This window comes from Macaca fascicularis, chromosome 2 (assembly GCF_037993035.2).
Source record: "Macaca fascicularis isolate 582-1 chromosome 2, T2T-MFA8v1.1".
Lineage (NCBI taxonomy): Eukaryota > Metazoa > Chordata > Mammalia > Primates > Cercopithecidae > Macaca > Macaca fascicularis.
Window position 1 is genome coordinate 58,024,718 of NC_088376.1, and position 24,850 is coordinate 58,049,567.

Here is a 24,850-nt window from a genome sequence, read left to right on the forward strand (position 1 = left end):
CTGCATCCAGGGACCAAATTCTCAGAGCAGTTTGTATTGAGCTATAAACAGCTAATCTGTCAGTTTAAGATGTTCTTTTATACAGTCATGAAGCAAAATGGAAATTGTGTGTTCTAATCCTTGGAGACGGACTGATAAACTGTCACTAGGCCCCTGATAAAGTTTAATATTTAGGCTTATACCCCCTTAATTTTCCCCCTAAATTTCTACAATAAGATCTAAATTAGCTTTTACTGCATGATAACACAGCTTTATTTTGAACAATGACCGAGTGTGTTCTTTCCAAAGAATATTGACTAGTTGTGTAGTCTTAAACACGTTGTCTGACTTCTCTGTGCCCCAGTTTCCCAATTCTTTATTCTCTTCTGTGGCAGTGTCCACTTTATGGTTTAAAGTTGTTAACACTTCTCCAGTTGAGGTGAAAGATTTTAAGAATACAGGTATGTTTTTGCATACCCTGCTTTACACAGGACTACAAGTATCAACTTGGTAACTTTTTGTATTATTTTGTTTACTTGTCCCCTTTACTCCCCTCTTAAATGGGATTGGGTGTGGTTAAGCTGGATATTCAGGTATCTTTTGGTACAGTGAGTGTCCATTTTCAGAATGTTGTCTAACCAGTTAATAGATACCAGTATCAGTAGTAGTAGTAATTTTGAACTGTAAAAATAAAAGTTGTCTTTATGACTAAAATAAACTACCTCATGTGTTCATTCCTTTTGGTGTTTATCTATATTAATATTTCAAATTATTGCTTAGTCAAAACCTCAAGGTATTAGTCATTGGTTTTTGAGCTTATAAAGGAAGCCACTGGAGCAAGATATAAAATTAACTTTGATGTTAGTCCAGAGTTCAAAAGGGTAAGTTTAAAACTTTCTTAATGGTGGTATAGCAATTATATGCTTATAAACTGCTGAATTAATCCTACTTGAGTATTTAACCAAGTCTTACTGTCTAATTTTGCTGAGATTTTCAGTGATACATCAAAACAAAACAAAACAACAGCAACAAAAAACAAAAAGTTGTGACTGAGACCTGTCAAATTCATTTGACTCTATAATCTTTGCATTCAGCAACAAAATTTTGACTTCTCAACAGCAAAAACATATTTCTATTTTAAAATGACTGAACCTTTTACTTTTATCCAGTCACATTACGCATTTGGACATTTTCTTTTTTATCATTAGCATTTTCATTTTTTGCAGATTTTAGGTGATGGGCAGATCAGAAAGTCAGATGGATATAACTGATATCAACACTCCAAAGCCAAAGAAGAAACAGCGATGGACTCCGCTAGAGATCAGCCTCTCGGTCCTTGTCCTGCTCCTCACCATCATAGCTGTGACAATGATCGCGCTCTATGCAACCTACGATGGTGAGTTACTCCCACACCTGTGCATCCATAAATGCAAAAGAGAAGGAAATCTTCCTCCATGCTTTTACTGTCTATCTAACAAATGTGTTAGGGATAGAGGCACTTAAAGACTGACAAAGAGATTCATTTAAAAAATGTAACATCCGTATGTCAAAACAATTAACTTTGAAGTACAGTGCCTTTTATGTTTGAGCTAAGTTATTAATTGCAAGTATATTTAGTGTGCTCATGCTTACTTATGAGGAATCTCAAATATGGTTTTATTTGATTAAAATATACACAATTTTATGGCCAGCTTTAGTAATAGTCATTAGTCAGTTTTTGTTGTGTCATTGAAATTCTAAAGGGCTTCACAGGAATTTAACAAATTTAATTTGAGTCTTGGAAGTTTTTCAAAACTAGGATTAAAAAAGATTGATTTTTAATGGTTAAAAAAATGATTACCAAGCAAAAACAACTGATTATTTCAATGTAATAGGCCTAGAGCTTAGTTGGTAGAGAAGATATAATAACACATTTTTCTTCATAATCAAAATTTTAAATTTAGATTTTACCTATTTTATTTTCTTATATTTTTTCTAACCACTGGCAATGATATATAATGCTCAGTTTTTAGTTCTTGCTTTAAGAAATTGCTTATTTAATCGACAGTTTTTAAAAGAACAAAAGAAAAACAAATTTAAAAATGTGCGTTGCCAGTATTTATGCATATTCTCTCCTTTTTCTAGATGGTATTTGCAAGTCATCAGATTGCATAAAATCAGGTAAGAAATGGTTTTTACATGTAATAGTTACACAACTGATGTATAATATTGAAAATTAAATGCTAATCTTAGTTTGCTTTGTTTACACTTTTATTCATTATAGATCAATTATTTGTGTGTCTGGCTCTATAATCAAGGGAAATAAAATTATATTTAAGTAATAGATTAATTAACTTGTCTACTGTGAAAAATATGTTACTATTGGCAGCCCTGGGCTGTATATAGCAGGGCAATAGAAAACTATTTCTCTATTTGTATGGAGCTTGCCATGCAGTTGAAGAAAGAAAATGAGCACATATGAAATGGTAAGCATTGTATCATTGTGTTAAATTTCTCAATGCACCTCACTAGGTGGGTGAGAAGAAGGGAGTGAGATGTAGCATGTAAATCTAGATGGAGAAGTTAAAATTTGGGAAGAAACTTCTTTTTTTTTTAGACAGGGTCTCACTCTGTCGCCCAGGCTGGAGTGCAGTGATGTGATCTCAGCTCACTGCAACCTCTGCCTGCCAGGTTCAAGGGATTCTCCTGCTTCAGCCTCCCGAGTAGCTGGGACTACAGGTGCCCACCACCACGCCTGGCTAATTTTTGTATTTTTAGTAGAGACGGGGTTTCACCATATTGGTCAGGCTGGTCTCGAACTCCTGACCTCAGGTGATCTGCCTGCCTCGGCCTCCCAAAATGCTGGGATTACAGGCATGAGCCACTGCAGCCAGCCTTAAATTTGGGAAGAACCTTGAAGTAGGGCTGGAATTTAGATGTGGCAGTGCAGAAGAGGGAATTCCAAACACAACAGAAATAAACTATGTTATTGAGAAGTAGTAAAAATGTACGCTTGATAGAAGGGCACATTGTGGAGAACCTTGAAAATCCATGTTTAGCCTTCATATTGTAATACAGGAGAAACAGATATTTTTGAACAGAGGAGTGACCAGGCCAAAGGTGAACGATGATTCCGGGAATGTGAGGTTGGATGGATTGAGTGAAAAGGAGGGCAGGCAGGTGGGGGCTGCGTCTGTACTCCAAGTGTAAGCTAAAGAGGTTGGCCTGTGGTGAGATAAGAGTGCTATTGAGATAATACAGAGGGAGAATTGGGTGACTTAATAGAACTGACTTGCTAAATAAAATGAATGAGTTGAGAATGATGCCAAGTTTTAAAACCCAAGGGACTGAAGAGAATGGTGGCAGCCCACACAGAAAGAGAGAAGTTATGAGGTGGATGTGGATGTGTTTGGTCTAAGCCATGGGTAACAGCCCCATGAGAATAGACAGCAGGAAGGTAGAGGTGAGGTTCAAGAATTTGGAATATGAATTTGGGATCTGTCAGTTTAAGAGTGATAGTGGAAGCCTTGGGAGTATTTGAGTTCTCAATAGAAGAGAAGAGGTTCAAGGGCTAAACTTAAGACAATATCAGTGATTAGAAGAGAAGAAAAATAAGTCAGAGCAGAAAACAGAGAAGTGTATGGAGCTATATAAATCCCAGCAATTAGAGTGTGGTGAAAATGAAAGTATTTCTTCTTTCATCAAGAAGAAGGAAGGTGGTAGCTGAGGGCAGCACCCTGGGATATGAACATGATGTTTGTGGCCTTTAACAAGAGATTCTAAACCTCCTTTCTAACATCTAAGTGTCTTATAAGAGATAAATAAACTGCCCCAAATAATTTGAACCATTTTCTGCTGGATTTTTTTAAAATTTTATTTATGTATGTTTGTATGTATGTATGTATGTATGTATGTATGTATGTATGTATTTTTTGAGGTAGGGTCTTGCTCTGTCACCCAGGCTGGAGTGTAGTGGTGTGATCACAGCTCACTGTAACTTTGATCTCCTGGGCTCAAGGCATCCTCCCACCTGAGCCTCCTGAGTAGCCGGGACTATAGGCACCTGCCACCATTCCTGGCTACGTTTTTTTTTGTTTTTTTTTTTTTTAAGTTTTTTTGTAGAGACAGGGTCTCTCTATGTTGCCCAGGCTTGGTTTTGAACTCCTGAGATCAAGCAATCCTCCTACTTGTCTTCCCAAAGTGCTGGGATTACAGGCATGAGCCACTGCACCCAGCCTTGGATATTCTTTACATGATTTTTTGTTATTCACTGAATTTTGCAAAAGAATGACGGGAAAATATCTGGCAATTCTAGGTTATAGTCTAATGTCCTGAATCTATGCTCTTTGCTTTTTTTTTTTTTTTTTTGTATTGTTTTTTGATGTTTTTATTTGCTCTGGGTCACAAGTGCAATGGTCAGACGCCCTGAGATGTGATGTGGGGAGTGTGAGGGAAAGTTGATTTAGATGTTAGCCATTTGCTCCTCAACATGGTACGTTTTTCTCAAAAATAAAGTTTCTTTATTCCCCAGGGAAATGACTGCACAGGTACTTTGGCTGGGGGATCTCCGTGGCCATGTGCGAAAGTCAGCATGTGTCCAAGTTGTCAAAGTTAACATTTACTTCCTCCCCGGATCCTCCTATGCTTCCTCTCTCTACCAGCTACCCTATTACATGCTCAGGCTGTCCTGTTTTGGGAAACTTCCACTTACATATTGACTACTGAGGATTAATTCGTCTGTCTGCAATACACTTGACATGTCTGTCTCTTTGGTATCTTAATCTATAGCTCTCTTCTCTCACTATTTTTCTTTTTTCTCTTCTTTTCCTTGAATTTTATTTTCGAAGAAACTGGATTTTTTGACTAGGTAGGCATGTTTTTATAAACGACAACTGATTTTGCCTCAGAGATCTAGGCAGGTTTTTCTTCCCAAGGAGCAATGTGACATTCAGAATCTGGAATCTTAAATGTGACTTAATGTTTAGAGATATGGTTTTTAAATAGTGTTTGGCAAGTCTCAACTCACTAAAATGTATTTAACCTGTATCCTTTAATTGCAGCTTAGAAATCAAACCAAATATATAATACCTTGCAGAATGTATTTTGGCAGAGAAATGTAAACAATAGAAATAACTTCAGTGGGAAACAAGGTTGCTGTATAGCTGTGTATTTTTCTTCATTCTGCTCTGTTGGTTCACAAGCCATTAGAATACTTGTTCACACTGGTAGTTACTGTTCTTCCTAGGACAATGAATAAGATGACACACACCCTCATGGATACACTCTTCATACTCAAACACACACACACACACACACACACACACACACACACACACAGAGTCTTCTGCTGGTTAGGAAATCTTTTCTGCCACAGAAAAATACAACTATTTCTTTTAGAAGTCGTTGCAAATTAGGAAAACCCTAGAGGAAATCTTGGACAAAAGCAAGTATTGAAGAAGAATGACAAGAGTAGAATAGGCCGGGCGCGGTGGCTCAAGCCTGTAATCCCAGCACTTTGGGAGGCCGAGATGGGCAGATCACGAGGTCAGGAGATGGAGACCATCCTGGCTAACACAATGAAACCCCGTCTCTACTAAAAATACAAAAAAAGTTAGCCGGGCGTGGTGGCGGCGCCTGTAGTCCCAGCTACTCGGGAGGCTGAGGCAGGAGAATGGCGGGAACCCGGGAGGCGGAGCTTGCAGTGAGCCGAGATCGCGCCACTGCACTCCAGCCTGGGCGACAGAGCAAGACTCCGCCTCAAAACAAAAACAAAAACAAAAAAAGAGTAGAATAGATGGAAAGAAAAAGAAATAAGAAAAGAGAAGGCTGGGCACGATGGCTCACGCCTGTAATCCCAGCACTTTGGGAGGCTGAGGCGGGCAGATCACCTGAGGTTGGGAGTTCAAGACCAGCCTGACCAACATGGAGAAATCCCATCTCTACTAAAAATACAAAATTAGCCGGCTGTGGTGGTACATGCCTGTAACCAAAGCTATTCAGGAGGCTGAGGCAGGAGAATCACTTGAACCCGGGAGACAGAGGTTGCAGTGAGCCAAGATAGCACCATTGCACCATAGCCTGGGCAACAAGAGTGAAACTCCATTTGAAAAAAAAAAAAAAAAAGAAAGAAATATGAAAAGAGAGATGTTGAAAAAAATATAAAATATCTTACCAGCAAGTCTATAGGTCACTTTAAGAGAGTAGGGGGTTCAAACCTGAGCTCAGAAATTCTTGAGAATGGGAAAACGAAGTATTGACACTCAGGGTGCTTACATTATGTGAAAGATGGCCCCAACTTGAACCTTTCTCCCAGTGGAAAGGAATGTCACAGCAAATGGACTTTTCTCTTTGATCCTTTGAAGTCAAGGAATAGAAGTCAAGCCGTACCAAGACAGAAGTAAAATATTGCAGAAGGCTGATTCAAATCTGTTTGGTGTTACGTATTATAAATCTGAGCATCTAGGATTTAAATATTTATGATGTACATAAAATGATGTTTATGTATACTTTAAATTAACTTCCCTATATGTGTAATGCTTCAGTATAAAAGATTACACCAGACCTAAAGTAAAACAAATACCATTTAAGAAATAACATCTTAAGGCGGAGATCAAAATACTTCAAAGTATTATTCATCACTTATTTACCCTATAAGGTTGTCAAAAACTTAGAGTTATAGAACTTGTATGTGATTTTGCAGACTTTTCCATACAAATCTAAATCCTGAAACTGACTTCCATTGTATTGTAACCTTCCTAACTCAGCTTTCAAGGAATCTTATGCTTTAAATCAGGGTTTCTCAACTCACTATTGATATTTTTGTGCTGGAATTATTCTTTGTTGTGGGTGTTATTCTGTGTATTATAGGATATTTAGCAGCATCCCTGGCCTCTACCAACTAGATGTCCAGTAGCAGTCCTCTCCTAGTTGTGACAACCAAAAAATGTCTCTAGCCATTACTAAATGTTCCCTGCAGGCAGCACAGTCACTTGTGACTGGGTATCCCTGGTTTAAATGGTCTCAAGATGTTATCAATGCTTCCCTCTTAATGGTAGGCAGGATAATGGCCTTTCAAAAATATTCACATCCAATGTCAAACTTAATCACATAGTAGCCTCATTCCTACACTAAAAGGCTGCTACAGGGCCAGCAGCCCCCATGAGTTAGTCATCAGTCCTTCCTGTATTTACCTAATTGTGCTGTTTTTCTTCATGGAGGTTTCAAGGTGTTAATAGGCAAGAAGGCAGAGATGCTTTGTTGCAGCCAGGAAAGGCCAACTGTTGCCAAGATACATCACCTAGGGCATCACCATGATGTGGCCCTTGCAGACATTTGCAAGTTTCATTTCAGTTCAAAGGTCATAGCTCAAAGCACACAAATCTGATCATTAAATCAGCATGTGCGTACAGTAGTCTCCCCCTTATCTGTGGTTTCACTTTCCATGGTTTCAGTTACCCAAGGTCAACTACTGTCCAATATATTAAATAGAAAATTCCAGAAACAGACAACTCATATGTCTTAAATCACGCACCATTCTGAGTAGTGTGATGAAAGTCATGAAGGAGCCTTCTCCATTATTATCATATCAACTGTTGCAAGATGATAGTGTTTGTGTTCAAGTAACCCTATTTTACTTAATGACCCCAAACCATAAGAATAGTGATGCTGGAATAGTGTCATAATTGTTCTATTTTTTATTAATTATTGCTATTAATCTCTATGTCTAATTTATAAATTCAACTATATCATAGGTATGTATATAGAAAAAAATATACCATATATAGGGTTCAGTACTGGTTCAGTCCAGTGTCAGGCATCCACTGAGGTCTTGGGGATCCTCAGAGGATAAGAGGGGGACTGCTGTGCATTATCTCACCATACTGAAAATATCTTTCAAGTAACAGAATGCCACCTCTCCTTGTATTAATAATTAAATAATCATCAAAAATTTTCTTGATACGTGCAGAATTAAAATAAAAGGAGTGGACAGTTCTGAGAGGTGTTTCATCCAGGTCTTCATGTTCCACAAGCCTGTCTGTCAAGGCTGCCATCGACAAATGTGCAGTGTACAACCTGCATGACTACACAGGTGGAGGTGGTCCCACTCTCTCTAGTAAACTGTATCGATCACATCTTAACTTGGCTACTCTGGTCTCTGGATAATTTAGGACCACGCTTCTAACATATGCTTTTGCGGACCCCTCAAATCTCTGTTGTCTTTTTTTTTTTTCTTTTGGAGTCTTGCTTTGTCGTCCAGGCTGGAGTGCAGTGGTGCAATCTTGGCTTGCTGCAACCTTTGCCTCCCGGGTTCAAGCAATTCTCCTCCCTCTGGGATTACAGGCGCGTGCCACCATGCCCGGATTTTTGATTTTTTAGTAGAGATGGGGTTTCACCATGTTGGCCAGGCTGGTCTTGAACTCCTGACCTCAAGTGATCCACCCGCCTTGGCCTCCCAAAGTGCTGGAATTACAGGCATGTTGTCATGTAAGGCAATATATTCAGAGGCTCTGGAAATTGGATGATTTAATGATCAGATTTGTGTGCTTTGAGCTATGACCTTTGAACTGAAATGAAACTTGCAAATGTCTGCAAGGGCCACATCATGGTGATGCCCTAGGTGATGTATCTTGGCAACAGCTGGCCTTTCCTGGCTGCAACAAAGCATCTCTGCCTTCTTGCCTATTAACACCTTGAAACCTCCATGAAGAAAAACAGCACAATTAGGTAAATACAGGAAGGACTGATGGCTAACTCATGGGGGCTGCTGGCCCTGTAGCAGCCTTTTAGTGTAGGAAATGAGGCTACTATGTGATTAAGTTTGAAAAAAATCCTTCGTGGAATAAGAAAGCAGCAGACATCTTAGTATGAAGACCACTGAAGCACACCTTTGTTAATTTAAATGTGGCATGTGACAATTTGTTTTGGGTGGCCTCCCTGGCACAATTCTCGTGAAAATGGTATAGGGATATTACCTTACATTTATCCAGTCAAAATTAGCATCTTTCAATCAAATCCTTTCCAAGAAAGGGAATCAATTATATGATAAATATACAAATGTATAACATGTGTTTTTTACTCTCCAGGGAAATTTTAAGGAAGTAGTACATCATCATTTTTTAATGAATGGTCAAGAAATTGAAAACATACATTAGTTGAATTAAGCAGTTGAAGGGAAAGAAAATTAGCAATGCCTGGTAAGCTAGGTGGTACTCCAAAGATTTATTTTATAGCTACGGAAATTATCTACCTGTAAAGGGGGTGAATACAAACTAGCTTAGGTTGGGGTGAGAACCCTGGTTTGACATTTAACATTTTAGAATAAGAGACATAGAAAGATTCCTCTGTAGTTGAAGGATCCTGCTTTGTCCTACTCATAAGCAAATCCCTGGGGTAGCAAGGTGCTTTCTGGTAAACCTTTGATATAATATGAAGCTCAAGTTGATAAAATAGATTAATTGAAGTAAATTGAAAAATACAGAATTTTAAAAACCGTAAGAAGAATGTTGCACAAGCTTTTGAATCCTGTAAATTTTCATTCTTTAAGACCATTCAGAAAAGGAGATTTTGTCGGGGGCCGGTAGTGACTTGTTTTGATCCTATTTCTGAACTGACTGAAAACTAGAATACATTCTTTCTGTTCAAAACATCTTAGAAGGGCCACATATTAGTCAGCCCTTCTCCAGAGAACAGAACCAATGGTCTATATATATAAAGTCTCAAAATCCAAAGGCCCAAGAACCTGGAGTTCTGATGTCTGAGAACAGGAGAAGGTGGATGTCCCAGTTCCAGAAAAAAACAGAGAATTTCCTCTCCCACTGCCTTTTGTTTTATCTAGGCCTTCAGCAGATTGGATGATGCTCAGCCACAATGGCGGTTGAGTGTGGATCTTCTCTACTCCGTCCACTGATTCAGATGCCACTCTCTTCCATAAACACCTTCACGGATGCACCCAGAAATAATGCTTTAGAAATAATGCTTTATCAGCTATCTGGGTATCTCTTAACCTGGTCAAGCTGACACCTAAAATTAACCACCACAGGCTACAATGAAAAAGATAGTTCCAACTGTGAATGAGGATGTGGAGAAACTGAACCATCACTCATTAATGGTGGGAATGTAAATTTTAGTACACCTGGATCAACATGTTAGAAACATTTTGGAAAACAGTTCGACAGTTTTTACAAAATGTTGAATATATACTTTCCAGACAACCCAGCAATTCTAGTCCTAGGTACTACTTAAAGTAAATGAAAACACGTATCATCACAAGGACTTCTTTGTGATTGTTCCTTACAGCATTATTTATAAAAGCCAAAATATGGAAACATTCCAAATGTGTATAAACAGGTGAATAAACAAAATGCCATATAGCTATGAATTATGATACCACACAGCAATAAAAAGGAGCAAACTACTGTTATGTGCAATGGTATAGATGAACATCAAAAACATGATGCTAAGTGAAATAAGCCAGACACAAACTGCATATTGTAAAATTCAATTTATATGAAATTTCTAGAAGAGGCAATTATAGGGGCAGAAGACAAATATTGATTGCCTGAGGCTGGAGATGAAGCAGGCATTGGCTGCAAATGGGCATAAGGGGACTTCTTGGGGTAATGGAAGTGTTCTAAAATTGGACTGTGACAGATTCTCAGCCTTTTGGCTAAAGATGAAGTGTAAATTGGATTGTGGTGATGGTTGCACAACTATATAAATTTACCGAAAATTAATCAGGTGAACTTTATGGTATACCAATTAATAACACAAAGCTGTTAAAAAAAAAAAAAAGCTGCCAGGCGCGGTGGCTCACGCCTGTAATCCCAGCACTTTGGGAGGCCGAGGCAGGCGGATCACAAGGTCAGGAGATCGAGACCACGGTGAAACCCCGTCTTTACTAAAAATACAAAAAATTAGCCAGGCGCGGTGGCGTGTGCCTACAGTCCCAGCTACTCGGGAGGCTGAGGCAGGAGAATGGCGGGAACCTGGGAGGTGGAGCTTGCAGTGAGCCGAGATCACGCCACTGCACTCCAGCCAGGGGGACAGAGCGAGACTCCGCCTCAAAAAAAAAAAAAAAAAAAAAAAGCAAACAAAAATTTACCTTCATTCTTTCCCCTATCTCGCCAATGTCCATTTTTACATAGTTATCTCATGTTTTGATCTTATGCTTGCTATTGTATGTTGAGTCCATTGAGCTCCATTTTTGCAGTTTAAATGATTATATGTAGTTTTCAATGTCTACTAAATCTTCCCTAAATAAACTCAAGCTTTTTAGTTTAAGTGAACCTCTATTATTTGATTATATTAGCATTATATTGATGAAAAGTCTCTGGAAATAGTAAATCAATTGGGAAGTTAAAAATTATTTCAGGATTAGGAGTTGGAAGCCCTGTTTTTACCCCCTGGGGTTTCATTTACAGAGGAAGTCAAAGACATATATGTCCAGGTGTACCAGCCATCTGGATCAAAGCCAGACCACTTGGTCTACCACAGAGCAGTTAGCAGTTCCTGCTTCTGGAAAAATGTGTTAGTTTTTCACACGGGTGCTGTGAGATGTTTCCCTTTCACCTTAACTGATAGAAAGCCAAGAACCAAGACAGGCGCGGTGGCTTATATCTATAATCCCAGCACTTTGGGAGGCTGAGGCAGGTGACACACGAGGTCAAGAGTTCACGACCAGCCTGGCCAAGATGGTGAAACCCTGTCTCTACTAAAAATACGAAAATTAGTTGGGCGTGGTGGCAGGCGCCTGTAATTCCAGCTACTCGGGAGGCTGAGGCACAAGAATTGCTTGAACCCGGGGGGCGGAGTTTTCAGTGAGCTGAAATCTTGCCACTGCATTCCAGCCTGGGTGACAGAGTGAGACTCTGTCTCAAAAAAAAAGAAAGTCAAGAGCCAAATTTGAATTTAACTTGAAATATAGGACTTCTTTGTATAAACTTGCTTCATCAGCTTTATTCCTGTTCCTCTTTTCTTTCTCATACAATGTATATTAGTTTATTTTATGGATCCCTCTAAAGCCACTTTGAATTATTTTAGGAAGAATGTAGGTTAATAATTAGATGAATAGAATATAAATTCCAGCAACAGATATGTGCAGGAGAAGGGCTGTTAAATTATAAACTTTATTTCAAAGAGATGCAAGTGCTATGAGTAACTGAGGTACAATTTTTAGAAGCTTACTGCTTCTTTTTCCACTAAGCCAACTTTTAGCATGGGAGATCTGGGATGTAAGTTTTGGCCCCATCCTGTGTTATTGGTATGTGATCCTAATTAAGTCAGTTCAGCTTTCTGCATTTCATTTTCGTTATCTGCAAAATTGGAATTAAAAGTGTCTCCTTTTACAGGGAAACAGCAAAGACTAACGACAGCCTATTTCATGTTACACGTCCTTCAGGGAGATACACCATAGGTATAATGCACAGATATGATTCATATAACATCTTAGTTCATGAAAATTACAAATACACTATTTAAAATTTTTTTATTGAGAATCAAATAAAAATCAAATCAAAAGCCAGTATATTTTTAAAAAGGAAGTCGTAGCCAGAGAGAGTGAGAAAGAAAGAGAGAATGCGGTACATTTTACATATTCTCAAATAAAAATGTGTCATCCTTTATTAACATTTTCTTTGATTGCTGTGCTCTGTCTTAGCATGGGGGTGACAGTTCAGGCTTTGAATCAATTAGAGTGAGCACGATCAGAAACGAACACTTGAATCTGTGTTTCCTGTAAAGAAAAACGTACCAACAGGGACACCTTAGTTTGCAAACCTAGCTAATCTGCACTCACCCTTGCCATTACCCCTTTTCTCACCTCTGATTAATCCCTAAAAGTAAATAAGTCAGAGGCCTGCATCAGGAGAATGATTAGATCCTTGGTATTCAATGCGTGGTCCGTGGACCAACAACAGCAGCAGCTGCTGAGAATGTGCAAAAATGCAGAGTCTCAGGCCCCGCCTCAGACCTACTGAATGTGCAGCTGCACTTTCAGTAGCCTCTTCAGGTGATCTGTTTGCACAATAAAGTTGAGAAGCACTGAAGAATCGTGATTTTCATATATGGCTGCTTATTACAATGATTTGGGAAGCTTTTGAAACGTACCCATACTACTAAACTTTCTATTCTTCCTGGGCACACAAAATTTCCATTTCTTCAGTGGAGTAGTTTCTGTTATGTGTTAGGAGGAAAAGCAATTTAAGTAAATGAATAGATGTTAAGGGATATAGGAATTGCCTGGATATTTGCATTTTTTAAAAGAAGGTACATATTGACCAACTGATTGCTTTAACAGGTTCAATTTCAGACTGTGTGCTCAGTGAAGACTTTAAGTTAGAGAGGAGAGACATCGAGCCTGATTTTCTGCTAATCATAGACAAGCTGAACCTGGAATGCCTTCCTAAATTTCCCCAGTGTGATGCAGGCATGATATTTCTGTAGAGACAGTAGAACAACTTTTTCCTCTTCCATTCATTTATTCATTTATCTATTCATTAGTTAATTAATTGTATTTTTTAAATTTTATTTTTCATTGTTTTTTAGAGGCAAGGTCTCCTTGTGTTGCCCAGGCTGACCTCAAGCTCCTGGGCTCGAGCAATCCACACGCCTCAGCCTCCCCAAGCAGCTGGGACTACAGGCACATGCCACCATACCTGGCATCCATTTTTTTTTCCCCACAAAAGCATTAATCAAGCACTTTCTAAATATTCAACACTAGACATTGGAAATATGAACTAAAATACCCCCTGCCCTCAGGAAAATGATAATCTGGTCAGTGTGACAGACATAAACAAAATTACCATATTGTTTGATAAGTGCTATGATGGTGATAAGAAGATTTGTGTGCTACAGGTGCTCTGAGAGAGGAGCACTTAACCAGAGTGGGTCTGGGAGTGGGCAGCTAAAGTGATAGCAATGAGGCCAGGAAAGCAGTCCCACATCACCCACTAAGTTCTGAAGAGCTAGATTGCTCAACCAATGGGAGCAGGGGAGAGCATGTGCATAGGCTGTATGCAAGATGGAGGCAAGAGCTCAGGGAGTTTAGGACCTACTAGTGGTTCATGATGGCTGGGATGTAGAAGCTAGCAAGACATGATACTAGAGAAGTAACCAGGGCCCAGGTCACAAAGGGTCTTATATGCCATGATAAATGGGTTACATTATCTCCTGACGTTTATAGAAAATGAATAAAATTAAAATGCCACAGAGGGCATCTACGGGATTTTAAATAGGGGTGTGGCATTGTCAAGCAAGATTGGCTGCTATCTATCTCACGCCGGGTAAAGTGGAGGCAAAGATTTACCCAAACAAGGGAATAACATTTCAGTGGCCCTGGTGTGTGAGAGAGCTTGGCAAGATTGAGAAACTGAAAGAATATCTGTAAGGCTGTCATAGAGGGTGTGTATGAAGATATGAGAGTGAAGGCAAGAAGAAGTGTTCACTGTTGGCAAAAGAAATAAGCAGGAGTTGAATTTTGTAGTCTGTGTTAAAGTGAATGCACTTCCTTCTAGTAGCCCTGGGAAGTCACAGAAGGAAGGGTTTTAAATGATGCATGACTTTGTCAGAATTATTGAGAAAGATCACTGACTAAAAATAAAGAATGGCTCTGGGCAGGAAATTGGGCTACTGCACTTATTTGGATGAGTATTATGGTTGCCTGGATTTGAATGGCAACAGTTTTTGTTGTTGTCGCTTGCTGTTGTTTGTTTGTTTCGAGACAGGGTCTCACTTTGTCAGCCAGGCTGGAGTTCAGTGGCTCAATCACAGCTCACTGCAGCCTCAGCTTCCCCAGACTCAGGTGATCCTCCCACCTCAGCCTCCTGAGTAGCTAGGATTATAGGCACGCACCACCATACCCCGTAAGTATTGTAATTTTCTGTAGACATGGGGTTTCACCATGTTGCCCAGGCTGAGAAATGGATAGATTTGAGAAGTATTTACTGGGAAGTAGAATTCATAAGGCACAGTGTTTCTGTAAGTAGGTGAGGTTGTGAAGGGGAAGTGAGGAAAAGGTAACTCAAGTTTCTGGCTTGGTAAATCGGGTGATAAGTCAGCCATTCACCAAGCTAGGGAACACTGAAGCAGAGCTTATTGGGTAATAGACTGGGACCAATGCAGTGAAGAGTTCACTTTGAGATAGTTTAAACTTGAGATACTGTACATATTCGATGTGGTAGAGTTCAGGGAAAATAGTGTTGGAAATAAAGATTCAGGGGTTATCAGCATGTGGATGATACAGTTGAGATTTCCTAGGGAGGAAATGGAGAAGAGAACCCATAATTGCATCACATAAAGCAACATTTAAAAATGAGAAGAGGAAGAAACTCCAAAAGAAACTGAGAAGAAGTAATCAGAGAGGTAGAAGGAAAATCAGCAAAGTGTAAAATCACCAAAGCAAATGGAAGAGCAGATGTCAAAAATCAGAGAGTGATCATTGGAATTAAGCACAGCTGAGAGGTTGAGTAGGCTAAATGTTGAAACATAGAGGAAGACATTGAAGATTCAGGTGACGATCAGGTGGAAAATAGATGGATTTTGTCCATGGGGAAGTAAAAGAGGATGTATATCCAGAGAAAAGAATATAGGATAATTCTGAGATAAAGGATGGCCTCCTCCTTCCCCTTTTGTTTAATACTAGGGAGAAAGAAACCAAGATGGCTGAAATGCAAATATGTTTGGAGGCTGGGAGGGACAGGAAGTTGAATGGGTCATGATCCAGTTGTCTCTGTGAAGTAACAAGCAAAAATCTCCCCCTGGGAGTGAGCTGATAGAGAAAGTAAGGAGAGTATGAAGACTGGAAAGGCTCCATGTGAGGAGTGGGCCATGCACACAGAATTGAGGACTCTGTTGAAGTGGAAGGCTATAACATGAAATGGCATTAAACCAGGCAGTTGTGGGGTTTCTCCAGCATCACCGATAATAGCTTCAACAGATATTGTCAGCACTGTTTTAGATGCTGAGGATACCTAGCACCTAAACACAGAGTGAACAACACAATGTCCCTGCTCACAGGAGCTTACAGTAGTAAAGGAGACAGTAAATAAACACACACAGGCATATAAAAACATTATTAGACTAGAATTGGAAGGGAAAAGGAAGGCAGCTGGATCAATTCAGGGTAGGCTCATTTGCAGAGGACAAGGGAATGAAATACTTTGGTGAGATGATGTTTTCAGGGATTGCACCACAGGATGTACTGGATAGAAGATATAAAACAAAGGTAAAGTAAAAACAGAGAGCTGGCCGGGTGCGGTGGCTCACGCCTGTAATCCCAGCACTTTGGGAAGCCAAGGCGGGCGGATCACCAGGTCAGGAGATCAAGACTATCCTGGCTAACATGGTGAAACCCTGTCTCCTAAAAATACAAAAAAATTAGCTGGGTGTGGTGGCACCCGCTTGTAGTCCCAGCTACTCGGGAGGCTGAGGCAGGAGAATCGCTTGAACCCAGGAGGCGGAGGTTGCAATGAGCCAAGATCGCGCCACTGCACTCCAACCTGGGTGGCAGAGTGAGACTCCACCTCAAAAAAAAAAAAAAAAAAGCACAAAGGAACAAGAAAAAATGGATGGGGTGAGAGTTCTCAGTGAAGTTGAAGAGCAGGTGTAGAGGGAATAAAGAAATGAAAAAAAAAAACAAACAAAAAGCACTTCTAAGAATCAGATGATTCTTATTGGAGATGGGGGTTACTCCTGATGAATGTTTCAGAGGTACAATTGTTCTGGGTGATGAGAGCATTAAGTTGTCGTCATGAAAATGTGTGGACCAATGTGAAGTGAAAGTGAAAGTTAGGAGAGTTCAGATGGTCAAGAAATTCTTAAGCTAGAGTGTAGCAGAGGTTGTCCACAGGGTCTCTGATGTTACATATCAAGATGGTAGAACTTATGTGGAAGGACAGACTGCACAAGGTGCCACAGTCTTAAACAAGCAGAGATGAATGCCTCTGGAGTCAGTAGAAGACAGAGATAAAGTAGGTGAGGCTGGGATGATCTGCTGGAAGAAGCCTAAATAAGCAGAGTGGAGAGTAAGGATTTGGCTATCGCACAAAGTTACAGAAAACTAGTTTTGCTTTTCCATGTTGGGACAAGGTGGAGGGATATGCCACCTGATGAGATTAGTTCATATGGGTTAGTATTTTCAGTACATGTGTTGTCATATGTAACTATCACTCAAAAGGGTGAGCAGCAACTAAGAAGAAGAGGTGCTGGAGGGCCACCTGTCTGGCATATAGTGTGGGATTCCATTTGACAGAATTACAAATGAATTCATTTTTACTCGTTTTTATCTTTTCACTATCCTAGATAAAAACTCAAAATGAATCCATGAGTTCTTATCTTAAAACAATATGTTTTGTTTAAACATTTCTCAGCGGTGTAATCTTCTTTTAATCTTCCATTTCTTCAATCCAGAGGAGTTCAACTACAGTGCCTTCACTGTGAAGCTAATGAAAAGGGAGTTGGTCCACTGCATAGACTAGACTAGATGATGGTGAAGTTAAACTGAAGTCACTGAGCAGGTACCCAATAGCCAGCAGTGGATTTGTTTCTCTGCGCTTGATGCTTAAGTAAAAACGAGCAAGCCAAGTATAAAATGGTGGATGTGGCCCAGGCCATATAGTCTAAGGAAGTTTGTTTTGTTAATCAAGGCTTCCCTGAACTTCAAAGAAATTCTTATTTAAGTAACTCCAAATCATTAAAGACTTCTAATAAGATATATTTGAGGATCCGGTAGTTACTTAAAAATACTCCCAGAAAAGAAAGCTTTTGTTACATTCTTTGGCTTAATTTACTGGAGTAATGAAATTAGCTGAATGAAATTAGGATGTTTCTGATACTTCTGCCAGTTTGACACTAAATGAATTATTTTCAAAACACATGTATGTAGGAATTAATGATATTACTAACTTAGAGGCCAAGAAGCAAAATAGTAATAACTGTGTTTGTGACAGAGAAATAATTTTAATAATGTTTGAATGAATCAAATATACAAATAGTACTGTGATACAATATACACACAATCATTAACTCAACTATGCATTACTCAAAGCACTGTAGATAATAGTCTAGCAAGGATCTGACAATATGTTGAGAAGAAATGATGCAAAGGAAATCTTGAAAGTTGCCTTAAAGAAACTCATATCATGCAAATATGGATCTTCTAATAGCTACTATAAAATAGTAGAACTGAGTGCTGTGGCACACACCTGTAGTCCAACTACTCAGGAGGCTGAGGCAGCAGGATCACTGGAGCCCAGGAGTTGGAGATTAGCCTGGGCAACGTAGCAAGACCCCATCTCCAATCAATCAATCAATCAATCAATCAGTCAGTCAAGAAGTTAGTAGCAATGGGTGCTATGAAACTTTTTGATGTAGCTTGGATATTTGTCCTCACCCAAATCTCATGCTGAAATAATCCTCAGTGTTGGAGGTGGAGCCTGTGGGAGGTATTTATTATGGGGGCAGATCCCTAATGACTTGGTGCTGTCTTTGCAATAGTGAATGAGTTTTCATGAGATCTGGTTGCTTATAAGTGTGTGGCACCCTCCACCCACTCTCTTCCTCCCATTCTTGCCATGTGAGATGCCTGCTCCTCCTTCACCTTCTCTCATAGGTAAAAGCTCCCCTGAGGCTTCCCAGAAAGGAGATGCTGGTGTTATGCTTCCTGTACAGCCTGTAGAGCCATGAGCCAATTAAACCTCTTTCCTTTATAAATTACTCAGTCTCCATCATTTCTTTTATAGCATTGCAAGAACAGCCTAATACACTTTGCATGGTGCATATCAACCATGGTAATAAAGTGAAAACAAAGAAGTGGGAAGCTTTGAAAAGTTGACAAATTGGTTGAGCTCCATATGGAACTCCAGCTGTAGGATCAGTCCCATTCCAGGCCCAGTTGCTCTCTGGGGCCAAGGTCAGTAGCTCAAACATTCCACGTCCAGTCAGCCCTACTCCTGGTGATCTGCCTCTGACCCCAGCTCTAGTAAATGGGTTTCTGCCTTTTCCCTTGGGGATCTCACTCCTGGCTCATTCCCCACTTCTGGAAAATTAGTTTCTTTTTTTCTTTTCTGTCTTCTGGGACTGAAATCTAGCTTAGCTCTTAACCTCATGACCTTTTGCCAGACCGTGGAGAACTGAAGTTTCCTTGGATCAACACACACCATCTGCTGGTTATAGCTCCCTCCTCACAGCTGCCTTGGGTGCCCTCCCTGTGTGGCTTCTTTCTGTTGCTTGTAGCTAGGAACTTCTGTTGATGATCCTTTATAGTCTGGCGAAACCAGGATTCAGTCTCACTGGGCTGGTCAAACCACTTCTACCGGAGCCCAGTTTATGTGAATGATGAATGTTTTACATGGAAAAAATGTTTCTTCATTTACTGAGGAAGAAACAGCTTCACTGATTTTGTATGCCAACACAGACAGCCAAGGATCCTGCTTGTCCTTCACCTATCAGCCATCACACCTATTAATTTTCAAAACCTAGGAGGGGGGGAGTTGGTCTTTTGTTTATTTAGTAAAAGAAAATCTAATTATATGTTAAAAGTTGAAAAAACTTTAGGTCCTGCCTATTTGACTTTAAAGTAAGCAATAAAAGTCGTTTTTTATTCGGGGATAGTAGCAGGAAAAAGAAGCTAGTATCAGAATGTTTTAAGATTCTGATACAGTGCATGTGCGGGTTTTACTTTACAAATAGCAGATGGAGATGATTTACTATAAGAAGATGTCATTAATTGAGAATGAAGTATCCTTTTGGAGTGTCCATTATGGACTAGTCATTGTGCTAGGGGTAGGAATTAGAATCCTTTCCGTGGGTGGGGGTATGTTTAAAATTATTGCTTTTGTACTCTATGGATTACCTTGAAATATACTTTGAGTCATTTCTCAAAAATTGTGCATACCATACTGATCTGATAACTCATTGAGCTGTTGCTCTGAGGCTCCATCCCCTCACCTAACCAATGGTCATCCATTTTGCAGTCCACAAGAGCCCCGTCTGAATTCATGGAAAGAACTTGCTCGCACTTGGGCTTGATAAAGCATAAGTCAATTTGGCAGTGCATGTGTTAACAAGATGATTTAGAACTTTGCAACCAGCCAGAACCATAAAGACAGCTTGGAATAAAACTAAAGTTGTTCCCATGAGATGCCCATGATGAGGGCTTCTAAGGCAAGGCTGCTGTTTTCTGCAGCCTCAGCAAGAACGAGGTCTCTTTCCCATGATCATTTCCCTCCCCTTCACTGGGCAGGGTGACAAAGACCAGGCCTCCGCTCCCACCAGTCAACAACAGGCAGGGCCCCCGGCATGCCAAAACTTGAGACCTACCTCTTCCTCCTTTATCCGTTCTTCAGAGGGTAGCCTACCTGTCCACACCTGCAGAGAGTCACTCTGCATGCCAGTCCTCTTTCGGTTGCCTCTTTTGTCAAAAGCGTCACCTACTTTCTCTGCCTAGGACGCAGCTCAGAACCTGACTCAAATATTTGTTGAATGGCCAGATGAATGATTGAATTGCTCCTCTCTCCTCTGCCTTCGACTGGTAACTCCTCCTTCACTCCCAGAGCACCCTATACACTTTACCTATAACTCATAACCCACTTCTTATCAGTTGTTCAGTCTGGTTTTTGTCCACTAAAATGTAAGTTTTGACTGTTTCTATTTTATTCATTATTCTATTTCTAGCACCCAGCTGTGTGTAAGTTATCAATAAATATTGATTGAATAAATATACTCTCAGGTTCCTTATCTTGAAGTCACAAAAGTATTGATGCCTATACAAGGTGACTTGTAAGCACACCTGATACACAAATATAGCTGCAGCAAGGAAACATTTTCAGTCTAGTTAGGTCCTGCTTATGTAAGTCAGATTTCTCAGTTCAATATTTCTGTATCAAGCCTCCTAGGTTTAGCCTCTTTCTGTCTGATCCATCTTCTTTGCTAGCAATAAAGTCAATTACTCTCTTCTCAGTTGTCTAATTCACCTTGCTAATTCTACCCTCCTAAGCTAGAACTAGGTTAATGAGGAAACAGTTTCTGGATGTGTTTCTCTTTCCTACTATTTTTCTGTTTAAGGGAGAATCTCAACGAATTTTCCACTTGGGTAAGCATTTCCAGCTCTCTAGGAGCAAAGTCTCCATCAGTCTGGTTTTTGTTTTCCAACTCTGGTTTGTTCTGAATTCCTCCCTTCTCAATAATTCATTTCTTCTTTCTTTTAACACTCTATGTTCTTCTCTTGAACACCATTGTTTAGCTAAGTGTTGCTGTTCTTCAAAAACCACCATCCTCTAAAACTCCTCTGTCCCTGCTCACTTCATTCATAACACATGAATTCAAATTCCTAGCCAGCTCACGCATACATGCATAAACTCATTTATGGAAGGACATGACAAGTGACTCCTTACCTCTAGGTTAGGAGGAGCTTTACTTATCAACTGACTGAAGTAGGAGCTTTACTTGTCAATGAACACTGAGTAAGTTTGAGAATTGAAAATAAGACCTGAGCATCACAAAACAACCTTTCATATCTAGATATAGTGACCATGGTGGAGTTCACACACATTATAAACGTCTTGTTTAAGATGAAACCCTGCAAGCTCTGTGAGGGCAGGGATTATGTCTGTTTATCACACCATGGTATGTTCAGTTCCTAATAGTGTCAGGTATATAGAGGCTGTCAATATTTGTTGAAATTAAATGAAAAGTTTCAGTCTTTTCATGCTTCACAAGAAGAAAACCTTTTGGAGAAAGCAAATGATTTAACATAATCTTCTGGATCTTCTATGATAGAAAATAGCTATTTACTCAGTAAAAAATATAAACACGTGAAGCCGAACACTGCCTTGTGCCAATCAAATGTTTGGTTTATTAATAGTTACTCAATTTATTAGTGCTCTCTAGACAAGAGCCTTTTTAGAATTTGATATCATTTTAGGCAGCATTCAAGAAGCACCATCGACTCAGCTTGTCCTCTGGCTGTTGTCTTTTTATACCACTCCCTAACCAAAATTGATGCAAAGGCGGGATGCTTTGAGTTACTCTCAGTAATTACATATTATTGAAGTTGGCTGGTTATTCTTGACCAACAGTATGATCCAAAATAACACAATGTTTAAACAGGAGGAACATGGGTGTGGAACCCCAGTGCTGCCTCTTCAGAGATGTCTTCCAGGGTGCAGGGAACTTGGGATCTGCCTGAAGAGTGTTACTAAGGGAACAATGGAGCCTTTTCATGACCTTCTATAGCTTTAGTTTAAAAAAGGAACATTGTCGTCATTTGCTAACATTATAATCAACAGCAGATCTCTGATAACTCATTTTAAGTGATATATTGTATTTAAATTACAGTATAATCCCTAATAGCTTCTTGCCAACAGAGTCTTTCAGGATTCAAAATGCAAATTGCACCTGAAAAAGAAAAATTATTTTTAGACTTATGGCACTTTAACTTAACTGTAACACAGAGTACTTTTTATTATTATTATTAATAGAATGTGTTTCGGTTGCAAATTCTGGAGGAATCCCTACAGGAAAATAATTGCCAGTCCTCCCTTGGCTCTGAGCCATTCATTGAGATGGGCTATGAGATAAGACTGAAGAATTTCACTAATTTCGGGAGTGCCAACTGAAGATTATTATTGTGAATCCATTAGACATGAGATTTCTGCGATTATCTCAATGAGTTCTAAAATCCAGGGCCAAATGAGGTGAAAAAAATTTATACGATTATATACATGTTATAGAGCAATTAAAATTTTAATTGGGTGTCAAGAAAAACAGTGGCTGCTCTATAACTTAATTTGGGTTCTCTCTGCCTCTCTGTAGAGTTTCTGAAAATTTTTAAATGTTATTTGGAGTTAAAGCAGAATGATACTGTGGAAAAAGCATCAGCTTAAAATTAGACCTAGGCTCAGCTTTAGATGAATTCCTTAAATTTGTATTGGTGACCTTGAGTTTGTAACCACCCCATAGCTAGATTTTCTTAAAATAGGAGTAATATGTCCTACTTTATAAAGCAGTTCTAAGGAAGAAAAATGATTAAAACCCAAGGCAGTTTCACATAGTATAAGATCCCAGACGCTGGCCACCAGGCTACTTGAGTTCAAACCACAGCATTATCCTTTGCCAACTATGTGAACTTGGACACAAATTACTTACCCTCAATTTCTATACTTGGAAAATGGGGACACAAATATAGTTACCATACAGGGTTAAAAGAAAACAAACATTAAAGAATGCATTTAAAAAACAACCAGCATGAAGCTGGTACTTGGTGTTTGACGTATGTCAAGTGTTGGCCTCTATTGTTATTATTATTATTACATTTAAGAATCTTTGGCTAAACCTAAATGAAAATCCTATAATTTACATTGTATATTTAAATCTGATAGTGAATTTATCTGATAGCAAGTGGATTCCAGGTTGATTATTCATATGTTTGTGCCTATGTGTGTGTATGCATATTTGTTGTATGTGTAAGACGTATGCATTTAAGATAAATTAGTCACATGTATATATGAAATATAGTTATAAACTAATTACTCCTGAAACTAGAGCAGCAAAAATAGGTCTCGTTACTTGAGAGTACAGCTGTGCAGAGTAAATTTACTACGCTTGGAAACTTCTTTCATATCTGCTTATGTAAGTCTGCGGCTAGTTTCTGAACAGTTGTATAGTGATGGTTTCTTGGTACTCACCAATTAGACAAGCATAAGTCATGACCTTGGCTTTCTTGGAACGTAACCAGTGGTTGACAGGGAGTGTTTGAGTTAAATGATAAACTAGCAGTCCAGATTACACTGAGCATCTGGTATCCCCCACTTTCCATCTTTCTTCAACCAAGGCATCACAAAAGCAATTTGGGGGCAGGGATTTTCATTTAAAAATGAAGAGTGGATTGTGGAAGCATCCTGGGTGTTTGTAATGAAAGCCATTTGGTTTTTATTAGTATTAGAGTCTATGTGCTTGCTAGTTTTCAGTCATTTTCTCTTCAAGAATGGTCCCCCAGATTCCAGTTTTCACATTGCTGCCTTTTGAATGGAATCCTTTGTGACCCGTTGTGATTACATTGCATTTTCCTTGTGTTCTTTTAAAAAGTTCTGACTTCCTCTGAATTTTGGTTGGGGGGATGGTGGGAGGAGGGTGGCAGCAAGGGAATGGGGTCAATTGTACTTTCAGAATGTTGTCAAAAGAGATTTTTAAATTGTCAAAAATTGTCTAGAAGTAATATCAAGCTTAGTGTCTGCTAATAAAGCAAGCATTTACAACAGAAAGTTCGGTCAAAAATGGGTGTCGTAAGGTCTTTACAAAAGAGCATTTGCTCCTGAGTGCCCCAACATTTCTCTGACCTCTGTTGGACACTTCTAGAACAGTTATAAATCGGGCTAATTATAATGATGTTAGGATACTGGTGTTGTGTGTTTGGGGTTAGGAAGCTGAGAGCTTAAGCAATTTGAAGAGAACAAGCTGAAAACAGTTTTGTTCATATATCATTCCCTAAACCTTAATTCAGTGCAGATTAAGAATAATCAATGGGCCGGGCACGGTGGCTCATGCCTGTAATCCCAGCACTTTGGGAGGCCGAGGCAGGCGGATCACGAGGTCAGGAATTTGAGACCAGCCTGGCCAACATGGTGAATCCCCGTCTCCACTAACATACAAAAATTAGCTGGGCGTGGCGGTGGGCGCCTGTAATCCCAGCTACTCGGAAGGCTGAGGCAGGAGAATTGATTGAGGCTGAGGCAGGAGAATTGCTTGAACCTTGGAGGTGGAGGTTGCAGTGAGCCGAGATTGCGCCATTGCACTCCAGCCTAGGCGACAGAGTGAGACTCTGTCTCAAAAAAAAAAAAAAAGAATAGTCAATAGAGGAATTTTGTCACGGCACCAGGGGTATTTACGTGGTATGTATGTT

General features: G+C 39.5%; 1 protein-coding gene across 14 annotated transcripts in view; it reads left to right on the top strand.

Annotated features, from left to right (window-relative positions):
- MME (membrane metalloendopeptidase) overlaps positions 1-24,850 on the top strand; it is a 105,123-nt gene that overhangs the window by 17,168 nt on the left and 63,105 nt on the right. For all 14 annotated transcript variants that reach the window (XM_005546165.5, XM_005546163.5, XM_045386746.3 and 11 more), the window contains 2 exons: positions 1,206-1,375; positions 2,104-2,139. In XM_005546165.5, coding sequence (XP_005546222.1) covers positions 1,216-1,375; positions 2,104-2,139 — 196 coding nt within the window. In that variant the 5' untranslated portion in view covers positions 1,206-1,215. The remainder of the gene's footprint in view (positions 1-1,205; positions 1,376-2,103; positions 2,140-24,850) is intronic.